Raw genomic sequence first — 18,313 nt, 5'->3', positions numbered from 1 at the left:
GGGAAAAAATGAACCCCAAAAATGAAACCTTCTGAACACCAAAGAGACACTTTGATCCCTTCACAAACAAAGAATTAGCACGCAGGACCTGAAACACCATTCTGACCTGCTTCACATGAGACTCCCAATCATCCGAGAAGACCAAAATATCATCCAAGTATACAATCAGGAATTTATCCAGGTACTCTCGGAAGATGTCATGCATAAAGGACTGAAACACTGATGGAGCATTGGCAAGTCCGAATGGCATAACTAGGTACTCAAAATGGCCCTCGGGCGTATTAAATGCAGTTTTCCATTCATCGCCCCGTTTAATACGCACAAGATTATATGCACCACGAAGATCTATCTTGGTGAACCAACTAGCCCCCTTAATCCGAGCAAACAAATCAGATAGCAGCGGCAAGGGGTACTGAAATTTGACCGTGATTTTATTTAGAAGGCGGTAATCAATACAAGGTCTCAGCGAACCATCCTTCTTGGCCACAAAAAAGAACCCTGCTCCCAATGGCGATGACGACGGGCGAATATGACCCTTCTCCAAGGATTCTTTTACGTAACTCCGCATAGCGGCGTGCTCAGGTACAGATAAATTAAACAGTCGACCCTTAGGAAACTTACTACCAGGAATCAACTCGATAGCACAATCACAATCCCTATGCGGAGGTAGGGCATTGGACTTGGGCTCATCGAATACATCCCGGTAATCAGACAAGAACTCTGGGACCTCAGAAGGGGTGGATGATGAGATAGACAGAAATGGAACATCACCATGTACCCCCTGACAACCCCAGCTGGACACAGACATTGATTTCCAATCTAATACTGGGTTATGGACTTGTAGCCATGGCAACCCCAACACGACCACATCATGCAGATTATGCAACACCAGAAAGCGAATATCCTCCTGGTGCGCAGGAGCCATGCACATGGTCAGCTGGGTCCAATACTGAGGCTTATTCTTGGCCAAAGGCGTAGCATCAATTCCTCTCAATGGAATAAGACACTGCAAGGGCTCCAAGACAAAACCCACAGCGCCTAGCAAACTCCAAGTCCATCAAATTCAGGGCAGCGCCTGAATCCACAAATGCCATGACAGAATAGGAAGACAAAGAGCAGATCAAAGTAACGGACAAAAGAAATTTCGACTGTACCGTACCAATGGTGGCAGACTTAGCGAACCGCTTAGTGCGCTTAGGACAATCGGAGATAGCATGAGTGGAATCACCACAGTAGAAACACAGCCCATTCTGACGTCTGTGTTCCTGCCTTTCTGCTCTGGTCAAAGTCCTATCGCACTGCATAGGCTCAGGTTTATGCTCAGATAATACCGCCAAATGGTGCACAGATTTACGCTCACGCAAGCGTTGACCGATCTGAATGGCCAAAGACATAGACTCATTCAGACCAGCAGGCATAGGAAATCCCACCATGACATCCTTAAGGGCTTCAGAGAGACCCTTTCTGAAAATAGCTGCCAGCGCACATTCATTCCATTGAGTGAGCACGGACCACTTTCTAAACTTCTGACATTAAATCTCTATCTCATCCTGACCCTTACACAGAGCCAGCAAATTTTTCTCTGCCTGATCCACTGAATTAGGTTAATTGTACAGTAATCCGAGCGCCAGAAAAAACACATCAATATTACATAATGCAGGATCTCCTGGCGCAAGGGAAAATGCCCAGTCTTGAGGGTCGCCACGTAATAAAGAAATAATGATCTTAACTTGTTGAACTGGGTCACCAGAGGAGCGAGGTTTCAACGCCAGAAACAGTTTGCAATTATTTTTGAAACTCAGAAATTTAGCTCTATCTCCAGAAAACAAATCAGGAATAGGAATTCTTGGTTCTAACATAGAATTCTGAGCCACAAAGTCTTGAATATTTTGTACTCTTGCAGTGAGATGATCCACACATGAAGACAGACCTTTAATGTCCATCACTACACCTGTGTCCTGAACCACCCAAATGTCTAGGGGAAAAAAAAGGCAAAACACAGTGCAAAGAAAAAAAAATGGTCTCAGAACTTCTTTTTTCCCTCTATTGAGAAGCATAGTACTTTGGGCCTCCAGTACTGTTATGAATAGGTAATTCAGAACCACAATGGACCTTGAAGTTCAGAGTACACAGTGACCTGACAATAACCAAAAAACATAAGACGAGCTCTGAGACGTGGGAACTCTGCTGACCGCAATCCCTAATCCTATCACACCACACTAGAGGTAGCCGTGGATTGCGCCTAACGCTCCCTATGCAACTCGGCACAGCCTGAGAAACTAGCTAGCCCTGAAGATAGAAAAATAAGCCTACCTTGCCTCAGAGAAATCCCCAAAGGAAAAGGCAGCCCCCCACATATAATGACTGTGAGTTAAGATGAAAATACAAACACAGAGATGAAATAGATTTAGCAAAGTGAGGCCCGACTTACTGAATAGACCGAGGATAGGAAAGATAGCTTTGCGGTCAACACAAAAACCTACAAACAACCACGCAGAGGGGCAAAAAGACCCTCCGCACCGACTAACGGTACGGAGGTGCTCCCTCTGCGTCTCAGAGCTTCCAGCAAGCAAGAAAAACCAATATAGCAAGCTGGACAGAAAATATAGCAAACAAAAGTAACACAAGCAGAACTTAGCTTATGCTGAGCAGACAGGCCACAGGAACGATCCAGGAGGAAGCAAGACCAATACTAGAACATTGACTGGAGGCCAGGATCAAAGCACTAGGTGGAGTTAAATAGAGCAGCACCTAACGACTTAACCTCATCACCTGAGGAAGGAAACTCAGAAGCCGCAGTACCACTCACATCCACCAACGGAAGCCCATAGACAGAATCAGCCGAAGTACCACTTGTGACCACAGGAGGGAGCTCGACCACAGAATTCACAACAGTAATCGCTCCTGCAGTGTATCACTGAGCCGCCGTGAGAGTTCACCGGAGTTCATCAGCTGATCAGCTCCGGTGCTCCCACGCACCGCTGCGTGGGAAAGTTCTCACACAGCGGTAGTGCCGTAAGTGAGAGCACCGGAGCTGATGAACTCTGGTGAACTCTCACGGCGGCTCAGTGATACACTGCAGAAGCGATTACCTCCTGTCAGTGTATTGCTGGAGACCGGGTAGAGCGGTCACATCTCTCGATGTGACTGTTCTACATGTGAGATCGCCGTGGGACATTTGGTATTAAATGGACTACGTCTGACAGGATAGTATTATATGTTGGTTTATTATTTTTTGATTGTTTGCAGAAGATGAGGGCGTCAGGGATTAGGTGTTTAGTAAGTATGGTAAATTTAGATTCAGTAAAGGAGTCTGTGTGATTATTTCAATTAAAGGACTTTATTTTGGGTGTCTGTGTTTTATACAATATCACTATGGAATTAGTAATTTACTAACCTGTGGGCTTGATGTCACCTGACAATACAAAGGTGACATCAACCCCACAAATATGAACCCCACTTGCCACCGCTACAGGGCAAGTGGGAAGAGCAAGGCTAAGTGCCAGAATTGGCACATCTATAAGATGCGCCATTTCTGGGGTGGCTGAGAGCTGATGTTTTTAGCCTGGGGGATGCCAATATCCATGGCCCATTCCAAAGCTAGTAAAATCAGCCCACAGCTCTCTGCCTAGCCTTTGCTGGTAGAATTTTATAGGGGGATCCCATGTCAATTTTTTTCTGGGGTTCCCTTGTAAACTAGCCAGTAAAGGCTAAGCAAACAGCTGTGAGCTGATATTAATAGCCTGGGAACCTTTGGCTATTGGTTCCATCCCAGAATATTAACAGCAACCCTCAGCTGTCGGCTTTCCCTTTGCTGGTTATGAAAATTATGCTGGAGTCCACACAATTTTTTTTGGACATTTTTTGAAAAATAAACATTGCATTCCATGCAGATTTCTGACAGTTGCTGTTGTGTTACAGCATATGTTGGTTAATTATGTTAATGCTCCTACATAAGCATGTGTGTCTGCGTCAGGGCCGGATTTAAGAGGTGGGTGGTCCGGGGCCCATTTTGGAGGGAGGCCCATTTTTCAAGGTGTTGCAATATGTAATGCAAAAACACAAAATGAAACAAACGCAAGTTTATTTACAAAAATCATTTATGCAGAGTAATTCAGGTAAAATTATTCATTTTTTTAAATCCAGGCACTTTCCTTGATTTTCGTGTTGCAAAATCACTAATGATGTCACTAGAATCCAATTCACGCAGTATTTATGACTCGGTGCTCATGATAGCCAAATTTACAAGTCGTTCCTGCTTCATGGATGTCCTTAATCGGTTTTCAACTAATTTGAGTTTTGAGAAGGAACGCTCACCACTGCAGATTGTTACCATCAAAATTAGATATATCCTTAGAGCTATCTCAATATTTGCTGTATATATCAGAGGCTGTTTACCTGTATATATCAGAGGCTGTTGCTGTAATGGCTGTATATAGAATAGAGGCTGAGGGACTGTATAAAGTGTGTACACAGCACTATACTGTAAACAGGTCCACACTATATACATACAGTATACACAGACACACGGTAATGCAGGATATAGTGTGGACCTGTATATCCAGTATGGTACTGTGTAGGACAGGAGCTGCAAGAAAGATACACAGACAGACAGACACACATAGACACACACACAGACAGAGATCATACTCGCCCACTGCGACACTGTGAAGACTGAACCACTTCACCTCTGGATCTTCAGTGACTGAAGTCCTGCCGCGCTCCGCGGTGGAGAATCCTCTTCTTGCACCGACATCATGGCTCTGCTTTCTTCCTCGTAGGTAGCTGAACAAACTCTCATCTAATCTAACCCGAGGGAGCGATCATATAGCTGAATAGGTAGCGCCTAGAAGCTTCTGTTGGGATCGGAGAAGGCTGCCGCATGCCATAAGCTAAGCATTAGGTACAGGGAGGGCACTAAGGAAGTCTGGCTAGGCTAGCCAGGTCAGTGGATGCTGACGCAGGTCAGGTGCCATGACTCTGCCGCTCTGCGCCAGCCACTGAGATGTAGGTCCGTAGCCAGGTCCCTACACTTTCAATAGTTTCTCTTGTGTTAAATGAAAATGCATAAAAAACGGGCGTATTTTCAGCTGTATTTTTCTGCAAAGAGATGCAGAAACCTTGCAGAAACTTGTGCAAGGAAATTCGCAATGTGCGCACATAGCCTTATTTGTACATTTCATAGTAATATTATCTAATTACAATTGCTGTTAATTGTGCAGTGCATGGTAACCTTTTGTGGGCACAATTTTACTTGTGTACTACATGGCAATATGTGGGCAAATATTGGAATTGTTTTTGGCGCACTGCATGGTAATATGTAGGCACACAATGATACTGTGCTTGATGCACAACATGGTAATTTTATGTGGCACTGTTATTTGTGTTAATTTGTGCGCGTACAATGGCACTGTTATTTGGGAACCACATGGTAACAAGTGGGCACACAATGACACTGTTATTTGGGCACTAAATGGTAATATGTAGGGACACAATGATACTCTCTTCTTTATGCACTAAATTTTAATATGTGGGTACACATAATTTTTTGTACACTGTATGGTAACGTTACATAGAAGCACCAGGGCTTTTTTATTTGGGCACTGTATGGTAATACTTGGACACATAATGGCTCTGTGAGGGATGAGGGATTATGTGGGTGCGGTTCGGGTTTGTAAACTGTATATATGCAAGGAAAATACGGGAAGCGCGCTACATGCAAGACCATTTATTATAAGTGTAGTAGTTTGGAATAATGTGGGATATTGCACCTATTTTGGATGTGCAGGTGGCACATCACTCTTGGATGGGTAGCGTGACAGGTTGCTATTCTTTTAATTTTCGTCTATTTTACATGTGTTCTCCTGTTTTCTTTTCCTTTTTATGTTTTGCCAACGTGGGAATGTTTTTTGCTTTCCAGATGCCTGTGGCTGATTAATCAATTGCAGCTTTTTAAAAAAGTCAGAATAATTTTGGTACAAATGTTCTGGTGTTTTAATGTACTTTTGAAATGTTTACCAAATTTTTGAGTCGTGGTAGCAAGTGGCACAACTTTTTGCTCTAAAAGTATTAAAAATCCTAAATACTTTATTGTGCATCCTATTTGAAACTGGGGACATCATTCCGTGACGCTAACGCATTTCAGGCCAGTTTGGCCCTTAGTCTGGTCTATGAGTGTTATGAGTGAGGGCCAAACTGGCCTGAAACGCGTTAACGTCACGGAATGATGTCCCCAGTTGCGTGTTGCCCGTAGTTTTTAACAGGATGCACAATAAAGTATCTAGGATTTTTAATACTTTGGATTCTGGCTTTCTATTGGTCTGATCTCTGCCATGTATATCGTCTACACGATTCCCTAAGTTTTGTTCTAAAAAATAAAGTTTAGTTTAGCCCAAAATTCATGAGCCACGTGCGCCATTTTGAAGAATTTTGTGCAAAAAAAAAAAAGCATTCTGGAACCATAACACCTAGATACTGTCTGACCCAAGAAACCGACCCATGATCTTTGCAGCAATGAGGGAATTTATTATAATTTGCCAGTGTTGTCCCTAACCTCAGGTGGCAACTATCCTATGGCTTCCCACCTACTCATCCCCACCTAGTATACAGCCTGTGTGCAGTGCATACTCTGGCTCAGTACAGTTACAGGGACGTGCGATTTCTCACGTTGTGTGTGTGTATATATATTTATTTATTTATAAAATCTGTAGAGTAATTTGTCACTGATATATGGTTTTCTTATCCTTAGGGAGGAAACAACGCAGGACACACTGTTGTGGTAGAAGGAAGAGAATATGATTTCCATCTCTTTCCCAGTGGCATTATTAACCCCAAAGCAATTTCCTTTATCGGTAAGTGCTTTCCTATAATATATAACATCTAATGAGAAAAAAATAGTTTTTTAAGTAGATATTATCAATTGAATCTGTACATGTTGCCATATAGAGCAAATGTGCCAATTAAATCACAAAAGACCAATCACACTGGGATTTACATATCGAAATGGTAAAGAGGATGTAAATCATAGACTGATCCAAAGAATCATTTGCAGCAGAGCGGACATCCCATTGGAGCAACCAGGGACCCGAAAGGTAAGGGGGCCACTACCACATCCAAAGCAGGAGGAATTGGGCATTATGATGAGCTATTGGACTGCAAAGGGCCCATATATTGTCCTAGCACAGAGTCCTCTTCTGTTGGTGTCCGCCACTGAAGGGCAGTACATAACATGGAGTGTTAAATTCTGAAATGAATCCCTTTTGCTATCATGACATCTAGTGGTGAAATAAAAGAACGGCACTGATTCATACATAGTCTTGCTACTATTTTCGAGTAGGTGTCAGACAAAGCCACACATACAACTATTAGTGCTCATGGAGATATGCCAACATCCAAGCACGGACTAGATGCGGCACTCCCGACCCGAATGTCACAGCTTCATATATGTCTATGAGCCAGAGCGGACACAGACAGAAGAGGCCCCTGTGCAAGGACAACATATGGGCCCTTTGCAGTCCTACAGCTCCTCATAATGGACAGGTTGAACCAATGGAATGTCTGACCATGTCTATGAAGCTGTGACACGCGTGCAGTCTGTGCTCGGACCGATTTGCACAGATGTCTGCATTAGACCTTACTTTTATAGACATTTTACTCCGAAAGGGAGAAAAAATTAATCCAAAAAGTTATGTCTTCAGCAGTTTTTAAGTTTTATCAACTTTAAAGAAAAGTTTGTAAGAAAAGTTTAAACCTTATTCGGCTTTGTTATATCAGGCTGGATTTCTGAATTGGTCATATCTGTTCTCCAGCTTTCTACAAGACCCTAAATGCATTTTTCTGCATAGTTATATCACCATACAATTCCTAAATAATATAATTGTGCGGTATCCTAATAATACCACCACATAGTGACCATATAAAACCGCCATAGCTTTCCTACACAATACTGTCATTCCACGCAAACATTAAACTGTTATTCAGTGTCCAAATACCACCACCATGCAGTGCCTGAACAATGAGGCCGTAAATGGTAAAATCCCTGGCACTCAAAGACAGTGGTGATTGATGTGCTGCAATCTCCGGTCACTCCTAGGGATTCTGTCTTTAAAGGATCATCAGAAATTGATCTATTGTTTAAATCAGGTTTTTGTGTTACATGTATTGTTAAAAATATTTGGCAATGGGTGTTTTGTTCATATCACAGTATTTAGTTTTTAAAAAAGAAGAGAAATCTTGCAATTTTCACACTGGCCACTGGGGCATTTTTAGACTGTTACTTCCTGTCCTTCAGGAAGAGTTTTCAACAGACTCCTTATCAGCAGAGTCAGGCTATGTTCACACGTTCAGGATTTCTTGCAGAATTTTCCTGAGCAAATACAGGACATTTTCTGCAAGAAATCTGCATGCGTTTTTCTCGCATTTTTACCGCGTTTTTACTACGTTTTTTTTTTTGCGGATTTTTCCGGAGGTTCCCAATGCAATAATATAGTGGAAAAGCCGCAAAAAATCCGCAAAATTAATGACCATGCTGCGTTATTTACCGCGATGCTTTTTTTTTCACGGAAAAAAATGCATCATGTGCACAAAAATTGCGGAATGCATTCTAAATGATGGGATGCATAATGTATGCGTTATTTTCGTGTTTTTATAGCGAAAAAACTCGGAAAATCTGCAACGTGTGCACACAGCCTCAGGATGACAGAAACAAGTAACCCCTCTATACACAGCTAATAACACAGGATCCACCAATCACAAAAGGCAATGTGAAAGCTCACCTCCTCCCCCTCCCTTCACAATGACCTTTGCACCTTAGCTTCCATTCTGTCAGAGTCAGTTTATTGCTGCTAATGTACATGTGCTGTTTGCAGTGCAAAAACTGCACCAAAACTAGTGATTGCAATTGTGGATTTCATTGGAAAAGTTGCAGATTTTGATACTCAAATTTTTTTTCCTCTGCATGTGTATTACATTTTGTCCAATCTTATCCCTTTTGCTGGTACGGTAAAACATTGCAGATTTCCTGCATGAAATACCCCGAGACCATGTTCTGAAGTGCTTTCTTCTGGTGTGTTTTTTCTGCTTTTTTCCCACACCAAAGTACTCAAGTTCTGCTCCAAATTCTCAATTTTTGCTGCATTTCTTTGTGTTTTTTCCCCTTTTTTGATGCGCTATTGGTACAAATTTGAAGCAGGATTTTTCATCCATTTTTTAGCACAGAAATGCTGGGATAAATCACTTAGAGAGGATGCCCGGGACTTTAACATTGATGGCCTGTCGTTAAGATAGTTCATTGATGTCTGATCAGTGGGGGTGTGCAACCCCTCCCCCCCCCCCACCGATTAGCTGTTCCCGATGTCGACAGCGGCTGGATCTGCTCAGTTACAGCTGCACAGCTTCGCCGACTGTATAGTGGCCGCGGACAGGTACTGCACATCCGCCCACAATTGATTTGAATAGGAGGTGGATGTGCAGTACCCGACCGCGGCCACTGTGCAGTCATTGGAGCTGGGCTGTCCACTGAGCGATTCCGGCCGCCAACATCAGGATCAGCTGATCGGTACGGAGCTGGGTGTTGCACCCACACTGATCAGACATTGATGACCTATTCTAAGGATAGGCCATCAATGTTAAAGTCCTGGACACCCCATTTAAAGAAAACACAACTGCTTTTTTTATATGTGTGTTTTCATGTTCCTCATAAACACACCAAAAAACGAACAGCTCCATAGCGTCTTTATACACACTGCGGGCAGTAGTTTTCCTACTTTGCTTAAACTGTTAAACACAGCAGATTTGCGGCAAAAAAAAATCTGAAAAATTCCCACCAAATTCCAATTATTGTGCAATTACCCTAAAAGTTGGCTGTGAAGAGTGAGGTCCGCAAATTACTAGACATCAGCTTGGTTATCAGTCTAGGCTCAGTCTTTGCTACCGACCATTTACAGTCCTATCAACAATAGAATAAATCAATACTTTCCAACTGGAGAAATACAGAGACATAACAGTGGCCTGGCACCACTTCCGTAATGCGGACAAAGGGGTTACCTATAGAATCATATAAAGAACATACAGATGGGTGGGACCAGTGACATACATAGACATCACAGGGCCCCATAGCAAAGGTCATAATCCCCCCACCTCTATACCCCCCAAAAATATTCAACAAAGTAAGAAGGCTCATACCTCCTAACTTTTAAAATCAGTTTTGCGACATGTGCACAGTAATTCTGCCAATATTGCAGCCCCACGTTCTATCCAACTGCATGACCCATTTCATGGCCCTAATAGAATATGATGCCCTCAAAAATGCCCCCCCTGACACACACAGACAGAATTTTACCACTACTTCACATCAAAGTCACCCCTCACATGCAAGGTATGATGACCCTACAATGCCTCCAGCAAAGTATGATGCTGCCACAGTGACCTTCAACGCAGTATAATGTCCCCATAGTATGATTCCCCTAAAGTGCCCCCCACAGTATGATGTCTTCATAGTTCCAACACACAGTATAATGCCCCCACAGCCCCACATACACAGTATGATGCCCCCAAAGTCAGCCACACACAGTATAATGCCGCCACACATAGTATAATAATAATAATAATAATATTAATTTTATTTATATAGCGCCAACATATTCCGCAGCACTTTACAAATTATAGAGGGGACTTGTACAGACAATAGACATTACAGCATAAAAGAAATCACAGTTCAAAATAGATACCAAGAGGAATGAGGGCCCTGCTCGTAAGCTTACAAACTATGTGGAAAAGGGGAGACACGAGAGGTGGATGGTAACAATTGCTTTAGTTATTCGGACCAGCCATAGTGTAAGGCTCAGGTGTTCCTGTAAAGCTGCATGAACCAGTTAACTGCCTAAGTATGTAGCAGTACAGACACAGAGGGCTATTAACTGCATAAAGTGTATGAGAACATGATACGAGGAACCTGATTATGTTTTTTTTTTTTTTTGAATGGGCCACACAGGGATAGTTAGGTTAATGCGTTGAGGCGGTAGGCCAATCTGAACAAATGTGTTTTTAGGGCACGCTTAAAACTGTGGGGATTGGGGATTAATCATATTAACCTAGGTAGTGCATTCCAAAGAATCGGCGCAGCACGTGTAAAGTCTTGGAGACGGGAGTGGGAGGTTCTGATTATTGAGGATGCTAACCTGAGGTCCTTAGCGGAGCGGAGGGCACGGGTAGGGTGGTAGACTGAGACCAGAGAGGAGATGACCGGTGGTGCTGAGCCATGGAGTGCTTTGTGGATGAGGGTAGTAGTTTTGTACTGGATTCTTGAGTGGATGGGTAGCCAGTGTAATGACTGGCACAAGGTAGAGGCATCGTTGTAACGGTTGGTGAGGAATATGATCCTGGCAGCAGCATTCAGGACAGATTGGAGAGTGGAAAATTTGGTAAGAGGGAGGTCAATTAATAGATTGTTACAATAGTCCAGATGAGAATGAATAAGTGAAACAGTAAGAGTTTTTGCAGAATCGAAAGTAAGAAAAGGGCGAATTCTAGAAATGTTTTTGAGATACATATAAGAAGAGTGAGCCAGTGATCGGATGTGAGGGGTGAATGAAAGCTCAGAATCAAGTATGACCCCAAGGCAGTGGGCATGTTGCTTTGGAGTAATGGTGGAACCACACACGGAGATGGCAATGTCAGGCAAAGGTAGGTTAATAGAGGGAGAAAATACGAGGAGTTCAGTATAATGCTCCCACATACACAGTAGGACACTCTCAAAGTCAGTCACACATAGAATGATGCCCCTACAATCATCCACACACAATATGATGCCTCCACAGTCACCCACACACAGTATGATGACTCCACAGTCACCCACAAATGGTATGATGTGTCTGCAGTCCCCCACCCACACAGTATGATGCTCCTGCAGTCCCACACACTTAATATGATGGCCCCTAGAATCCCCCACACACAGCCGGATGATTGACAGTCTCCCCACACATAGTCTGATACCCAACAGCCCCCACACACACAATCTGATTCTTCTACAGCTCCCCACACAAAGTATGATGCTTCAACAGTAATTCACACACAGTATGATGCCTCCACATTCACCCACAAATGGTACGATGTCTACAGGCCCTCAACCACACAGTATGATGCCCCTGCAGTTTCACACACACAATATGATGGCCCTTAGTGTCCCCCACACACAGTCTGATGCTCAACAGTCCCTGCACACATACACAGTCTAATGCTTGACAGTCCACCCACACACACAGTCTGATACCCAACAGCCCCCCACATACTATGATGCACCAACTGTCACCGACACACAGCATGATCCCTCCAGTCCCCCACACACAGTCTGATGCCCCCACAATCATACACACACAGTATGATGCCTCCACAGTCACCCACACACAGTATGATGCCTCCACAGTCACCCATAAATGGTATGATGTCTCTACAGTCCCCCACCCACACAGTATGATGCTCCTGCAGTCCCACACACACAATATGATGGCCCCTAGAATCCCCCCCACACACAGTCTGATGCTCGTCAGTTCCCTTCACACACACAGTCTGATACCTCCACAGCTCTCCACACACAGTATGATGCCCCAACAGTCACCCAAACACAGCATGATTCTCTACTGTCTCCCCTACACAGTCTGATGCCCGACATTCCCCCCACATACAGTCTGATACCCGACAGCACCCCACACACAGCATGATGCCCCATAATCATCCACACACAGCATTATGCCCTCACAATCATCCACACACAGTGTGATGCCTCCACAGTCACCCACACACCACACAGTATGATGCCTCCACAGTCACCCACAAATGGTATGATGTCTACAGCCCCCCAACCACACAGTATGATGCTTCTGCAGTCTCACACACACAATATGATGGTCCCTAGAATCCCCACACACAGCTGGATGCTCGACAGTCTCCCCACATACATAGTCTGACACCGAACAGCCCCCCCCACACACACTCTGATGCTTTCACAGCTCCACACACACAATATGATGCTCCAACAGTCACCCACACACAGTATGATGCCTCCACAGTCGCCCACAAATGGTACAATGTCTACAGCCACAGTATGATGCTCCTGCAGTCTCACACACACAATATGATGGCCCCTAGAGTCCCCCACACAGCATGATCTGTACAGTCCCCCCACACACAGTCTGATACCCAATAGCCCCCCACACACAGTCTGATGCCCGACAGTCCCCCCACATACAGTCTAATATCCGACAGCCCCCACATGCACAGTCTGATGCCCCCACAGCTCCCCACACATAGCATGATGTCTCAACAGTCACGCACACACTGCATGATCCCTCCACAGACCCCCCCCACACACACAGTCTGATGCCCGACAGTTCCCCCACATACACTTTCTGATACTCGACAGCCCCACACACACAGTCTCATTCCTCCACACACAGTCTGATGCCCACACAGCTCCCCACATACAGAATGATGGCCCCCACAGTCACCAACACACAGTATGATGCCCAGGTTATAGGGGCTACATGGTCTGCACTTTGGACAGTATGCCCCTGGGTGAGGCACAATTTTAGCTTTGCTGTGTGATTATGTAAATCAGACTTAAATTGGATATTTATTAGCTTCTGCGTGTGATATTTCAGCCCTAGACACTTGCAGCTCTCTTTTTATGGATGGATGGATGTAGTAGAGTTGGTGACCTCCACACTACTATTGTACATTCAGACGTGCAGTTCTAAGCTGACAAGAACCATTCAGTTAGTAGTCCCCATCCCACAGCCCTCCGGCCTCACTGTATATTTCCATTGTTACAGTCCATTGCAGACTTTTATGCTCAATCAAACAATCAAGAATCAAAGCTTCTACATTCCCGTTAATTCACCCAGAAAATATCTGCACGCCACCTAAAAAAAAAAAAGCCAAAATGATAGAAAGATCCATAAAAGCGGCAAAATCTATCTGTTGTTCCGTAAGGTTTATGCGGAAGCTCAGGTCCATAAATAGATGAGCGTCGCTCCGGCGAGTGCGGTATTTTACATCATTACTATTATTCTTTTACCTGAACGCTCTGCCTGTTCACTTAATGGGATTTTATGGCAAAAAGCCCCGAGTTTATCTTACGCTGGAAGCAGATCTATAAAAACGTTCTTTTAAAATTCCCAAACTGGTCATATATTCTTGTTTACCGATGACAAATGGAGCCGCAGCATATTTCCCCAGTGTCGTATTAATATTGCGCTTTTCCTCCGATCGCTTTATGTACTTTGTAATCTATATCCCTTAGGGGAATTGATGTGCGCTTCTTTTCGGAGTAGATGTATTACTTGGCGATCTGGAGTTGGCTCTGAAGTCCATATATTTCCGCAGAGTCGTATGCGCAGCTCAGTGTTATATGGCAGCGTCCCTGCACTTCTCACTGATGCACAAAACAGTGAAGAATTTTATTTTTTTGCCCATTTTTTTTTTTAAAGCTCCTTGTGTATTCCCAACAGGTAATGGGGTCGTCATACATCTGCCAGGACTTTTTGAAGAGGCGGAAAAAAATGAAAAAAAAGGTAAAAATCTTTAATCGCTCGTCTGAAAGATTTCGAGTCAAGGACAAACACAGGAGCAGAGAGAAAAATACTAAGACTAAGATGAAAAAAATAGCATATGGTAATTATGTCCATATACATCATGGATGATAGAGAAATGGGTCCACAGTTTGGCCCATCTAAGGAGATTAACAATTTTTGGTACCGTAATTTTTTTCATGTAAATGCATTTATTTTGGGCTAAAAAAAATTTGTAATTGGGTTTCATTAAAAAATTTGCACCATTTGCTTTCTATAGCTCCTGGGCTATGACTGAGAATCTGTTAATGGGCTTTGTGATTCTTTTTTATGTTTTTTTCTGAGCTCCATTTTGCTGAATTATGACCACAGGAAAGATTTTCTTTCCTTTTGATGTGGTCTGTGGTCCTTGTCGGAATGAGCTTGCTGACAGATTTTCAGGAAACTCACTCTGCAGCTTGCAAAAAACAGTGCGACACAGACGCAAACGGTGCAAAATGTGTAATTAAACACAATTGCGAAAATTATATTTAGCCCAAAATACATGCAATTAAGTAAAAAAACAAAACAAAATAAACCGTAAAAGAGGCCGCATTCTTGAATTTCAGGCTACGTGCACACGCTGCGGATTTTGCTGCGGATCCAGAGCGGATTTGACGCTGCGGATCCGCAGCAGTTTTCCATGCGTTGTACAGTACCATGTGAACCTATGGAAAAAAAAAAATCCACAGTGCACATGCTGCGGAAAAAAACGCGGAAATGCAGCGGTTTATATTCCGCAGCATGTCAATTCTTTGTGCAGATTCCGCAGCGGTTTACACCTGTTCCTCAATAGGAATCCACAGGTGTAAAACCGCAGGTGGAATCCGCACAAAAACTGCAGAAAATCCACAGTAATTCCGCAGTGCGGTTTACCTGCGGATTTTCCAAAATCAGTGCGGAAAAATCCGTACACCATTCCGCAGCGTGTGCACATAACCTAAATGTCTGGCATGTAATACTATATTTCACCTCCCGTGGCCACTATAGGAAAAATATCCAGTTAGCTAAGGCTTTCCCTGGGAATCTGAAGTGAAGGGTATCAGAGACAGGATCCCCAGGGATCAGCAGATATAATGGATAGTTTCAGTTGAATAATGGATTGTCTCCAAGATTTCCATTGTAGACAAAATCTCAAAAGGGGGTTCCAGAATTTCTTCTTACAGATGTACTTGTGGCCTTAAAGGGTTAAACAATCATGGCTGTTTCCATTCCTAAACAGCGCCACACTTGTTTGTGGTTAATTGTGCTATAGCAGCTCACAGAAATCAAAGATATAGTGGATTTGTTACAAGATTTCAAAATAAAAACTGCATAAATATATCCGTTGGATCTGATGAGTCTGGTGTACTCACTCTGAAAGTCCATGGCTGTATGTATCTGATATTAAATTGAACATTTTAAGAGTGTGACTTAAGAGTGAGAGAGCTCATGAGACCAATGTAAATTCAGTGTCTGTCCACATAGCCCGACTGACAGCTGCAGATTGCATAGAGCAGCGTGAGATCTTAGCAGGGCATAGGGACACTGAGGATCTGCCAATCAGGCTAGGTGGGCGGGGATTCAGCAGCAAGGAGGAGGGACACTGAGGAGCTGTCAGACCAGTTAGGTGGGTGAAGATTTAGCAGCAGGGAAGAGGGACACTGAGGAACCACCAGTCAGGGTAGGTGGGCAGCAATTCAGCAGCAGGATCGAGGGACAAAGAGATCCAGTCAATCAGGATAGCAGAATTCAGAAGCAGAGAAGAGCTGTTATCAGCTAGGTGGGAGAAATTCAACAGCAGTAAAGAAGGACAGTGAGGAGCTTTCTATCATACTAGATGGGTGAAGACTCAGCAACAAGGAGGAGGAACACTGAGGAACTATCAATCAGTCTAGGTGGGCAGGGATTCTGCAGCAAGGAGGAGGAACACAGGAGCTGTCTGACCAGTTAGGTGAGTGAAGATTTAGTGAAGATTTAGCAGCAGGGAAGAGGGACACTGAGGAACTACCAGTCAGAGTAGGTGGGCAGGGATTCAACAGCAGCAGGAAGGAAGGACACTAAGGACCAGTTATTCAGGATAGCACGATACACAGGGAAGAGGAGGTGTTATCAAGCTAAGTGGGCGAAATTCAGCAGCAGGAAAGAAGGACAGTGAGGAGCAGGGGAACAGGGATGGTGGGTGGGATTCAGCAGCAGGGAAGAGGGACAGTGAGGAGCTGTTCATCAGGCTAGGTGGGCATGGATTCAGCAGCAGTAAGGATAGTGAGGAGTTGTCAAGCGGGCTAGGAGGGTGAAGCCTCAGCTATAAGAAGGGAGTACACTGAGAATCTGTCAATTAGACTTGGTGGAGATTCTGCAGCAGAGAGAAGGGATACCGAGGAGTTGTCAATCAAGCTAGGAATGCCTTTGATAAATGATTTTTAAGCCATTTTGACAAGGCTTTTCAAAGTAACTAAACCTGTCCCACCAGGTCTTGAAAAATCTATTTAATAATGTATGCAATTTGTATTTTGAAATCTGATAACAAATCTGCTTTAAGGGTACTACCCCAAACCATGTGGATGGGAATGTTGCTGTTTTTGAAAGAAAGTAGCCATCTTTCATTATCCCAGCACAATCCCTTTAAAGCCTGTACAATTTTGCTTTCCTATATACCGTGTATTGTATTTTTTTATAGGTTTAAAAGATTGGGAGAAAAGGCTGATCATATCCGACCGAGCTCATATTGGTAAGTGTAGGAGGTGTAATAAATCTAGTATACGTGTGTTTCTCCCAGACTGACCGATGTTTGTCCCCCGTGTAGTATGTGACTTTCACCAGGCAGTTGACGGTCTCCAAGAAGTCCAGAGACAAGCTCAAGACGGGAAAAAGTAATTATATTACAACCCCTTCATGCTGTTAGTGATTTTCTTCTAGTCGGTCATTATAATGATTGATGTTGGATGTTACGATAGTCAAAATATATGGAAATATTTGTTTTTCTGCAATATACAACACTTCATATAATATAAGCCACCTATACTATATGGGTCATTGCATACACTGTAGGACACACTATCGGGGCAGGCTCCTGGTTTCTGCGGGCCCACGGGTCACAGCGTCCCAGGGGCCCACTCTTTACTTTTGTTTCTTTTCTCCTCTCCTAAAGCGATAATCAGATATTTTGCTGTTGACAACGTTGTATCAGGGTTTGTTTTCTTGTTGTCCAAGCTGTAGTTTTTGTCATTTCCATTTTGGGGTCTATATAACCTTCTGATCCCCTTTATACTCCATTGTTTTGGTAGGGAAGTGACCAAACACCAGAGATTCTGACATTTAAACCTTTGTCGTTCACAATAGGGAATAAATGTTATAATGTTACTTTAGTTTTTACAGTTACTCACAAAAAGATACAAAAATAAGGGTTTTTACATATTTTTTAAAAAAAATGCTAATACACACCCTATGAGACTTGAATCTACTATGAAGGCCGGGCTTTAAAGTTGTACAAACATGGCAGACACGAAGCCTTCAGTAGACCTCTATCTACCATGATAACACCACCGATGCCCCACAATTGTGTTGGACCTTGGAAGGGACATGAGTCGCCCGCCAGGACCGTGGGGTACCCGGCAGCGAGTCCAGTGTTCACAGGGGGATGTCACAGTGGCGACCCGGGCCGTTGCCCTGGGCGCCCATGTAAAAGGGGAAAGTCTTTAAAGGGATTTGGTGAATAGAATTTATGTTCG

General features: G+C 43.6%; 1 protein-coding gene across 1 annotated transcript in view; it reads left to right on the top strand.

The window, feature by feature from the left end:
- ADSS1 (adenylosuccinate synthase 1) overlaps positions 1-18,313 on the top strand; it is a 119,985-nt gene that overhangs the window by 70,847 nt on the left and 30,825 nt on the right. The window contains exons 2-5 of the mRNA XM_069734272.1: positions 6,749-6,851; positions 14,505-14,567; positions 17,263-17,313; positions 17,389-17,455. Of these exons, the coding sequence (XP_069590373.1) occupies positions 6,749-6,851; positions 14,505-14,567; positions 17,263-17,313; positions 17,389-17,455 (284 nt within the window). The remainder of the gene's footprint in view (positions 1-6,748; positions 6,852-14,504; positions 14,568-17,262; positions 17,314-17,388; positions 17,456-18,313) is intronic.

Source organism: Ranitomeya imitator, chromosome 1 (genome assembly GCF_032444005.1).
Source record: "Ranitomeya imitator isolate aRanImi1 chromosome 1, aRanImi1.pri, whole genome shotgun sequence".
NCBI lineage: Eukaryota > Metazoa > Chordata > Amphibia > Anura > Dendrobatidae > Ranitomeya > Ranitomeya imitator.
This window is presented reverse-complemented; position numbering and strand designations above follow the sequence as displayed.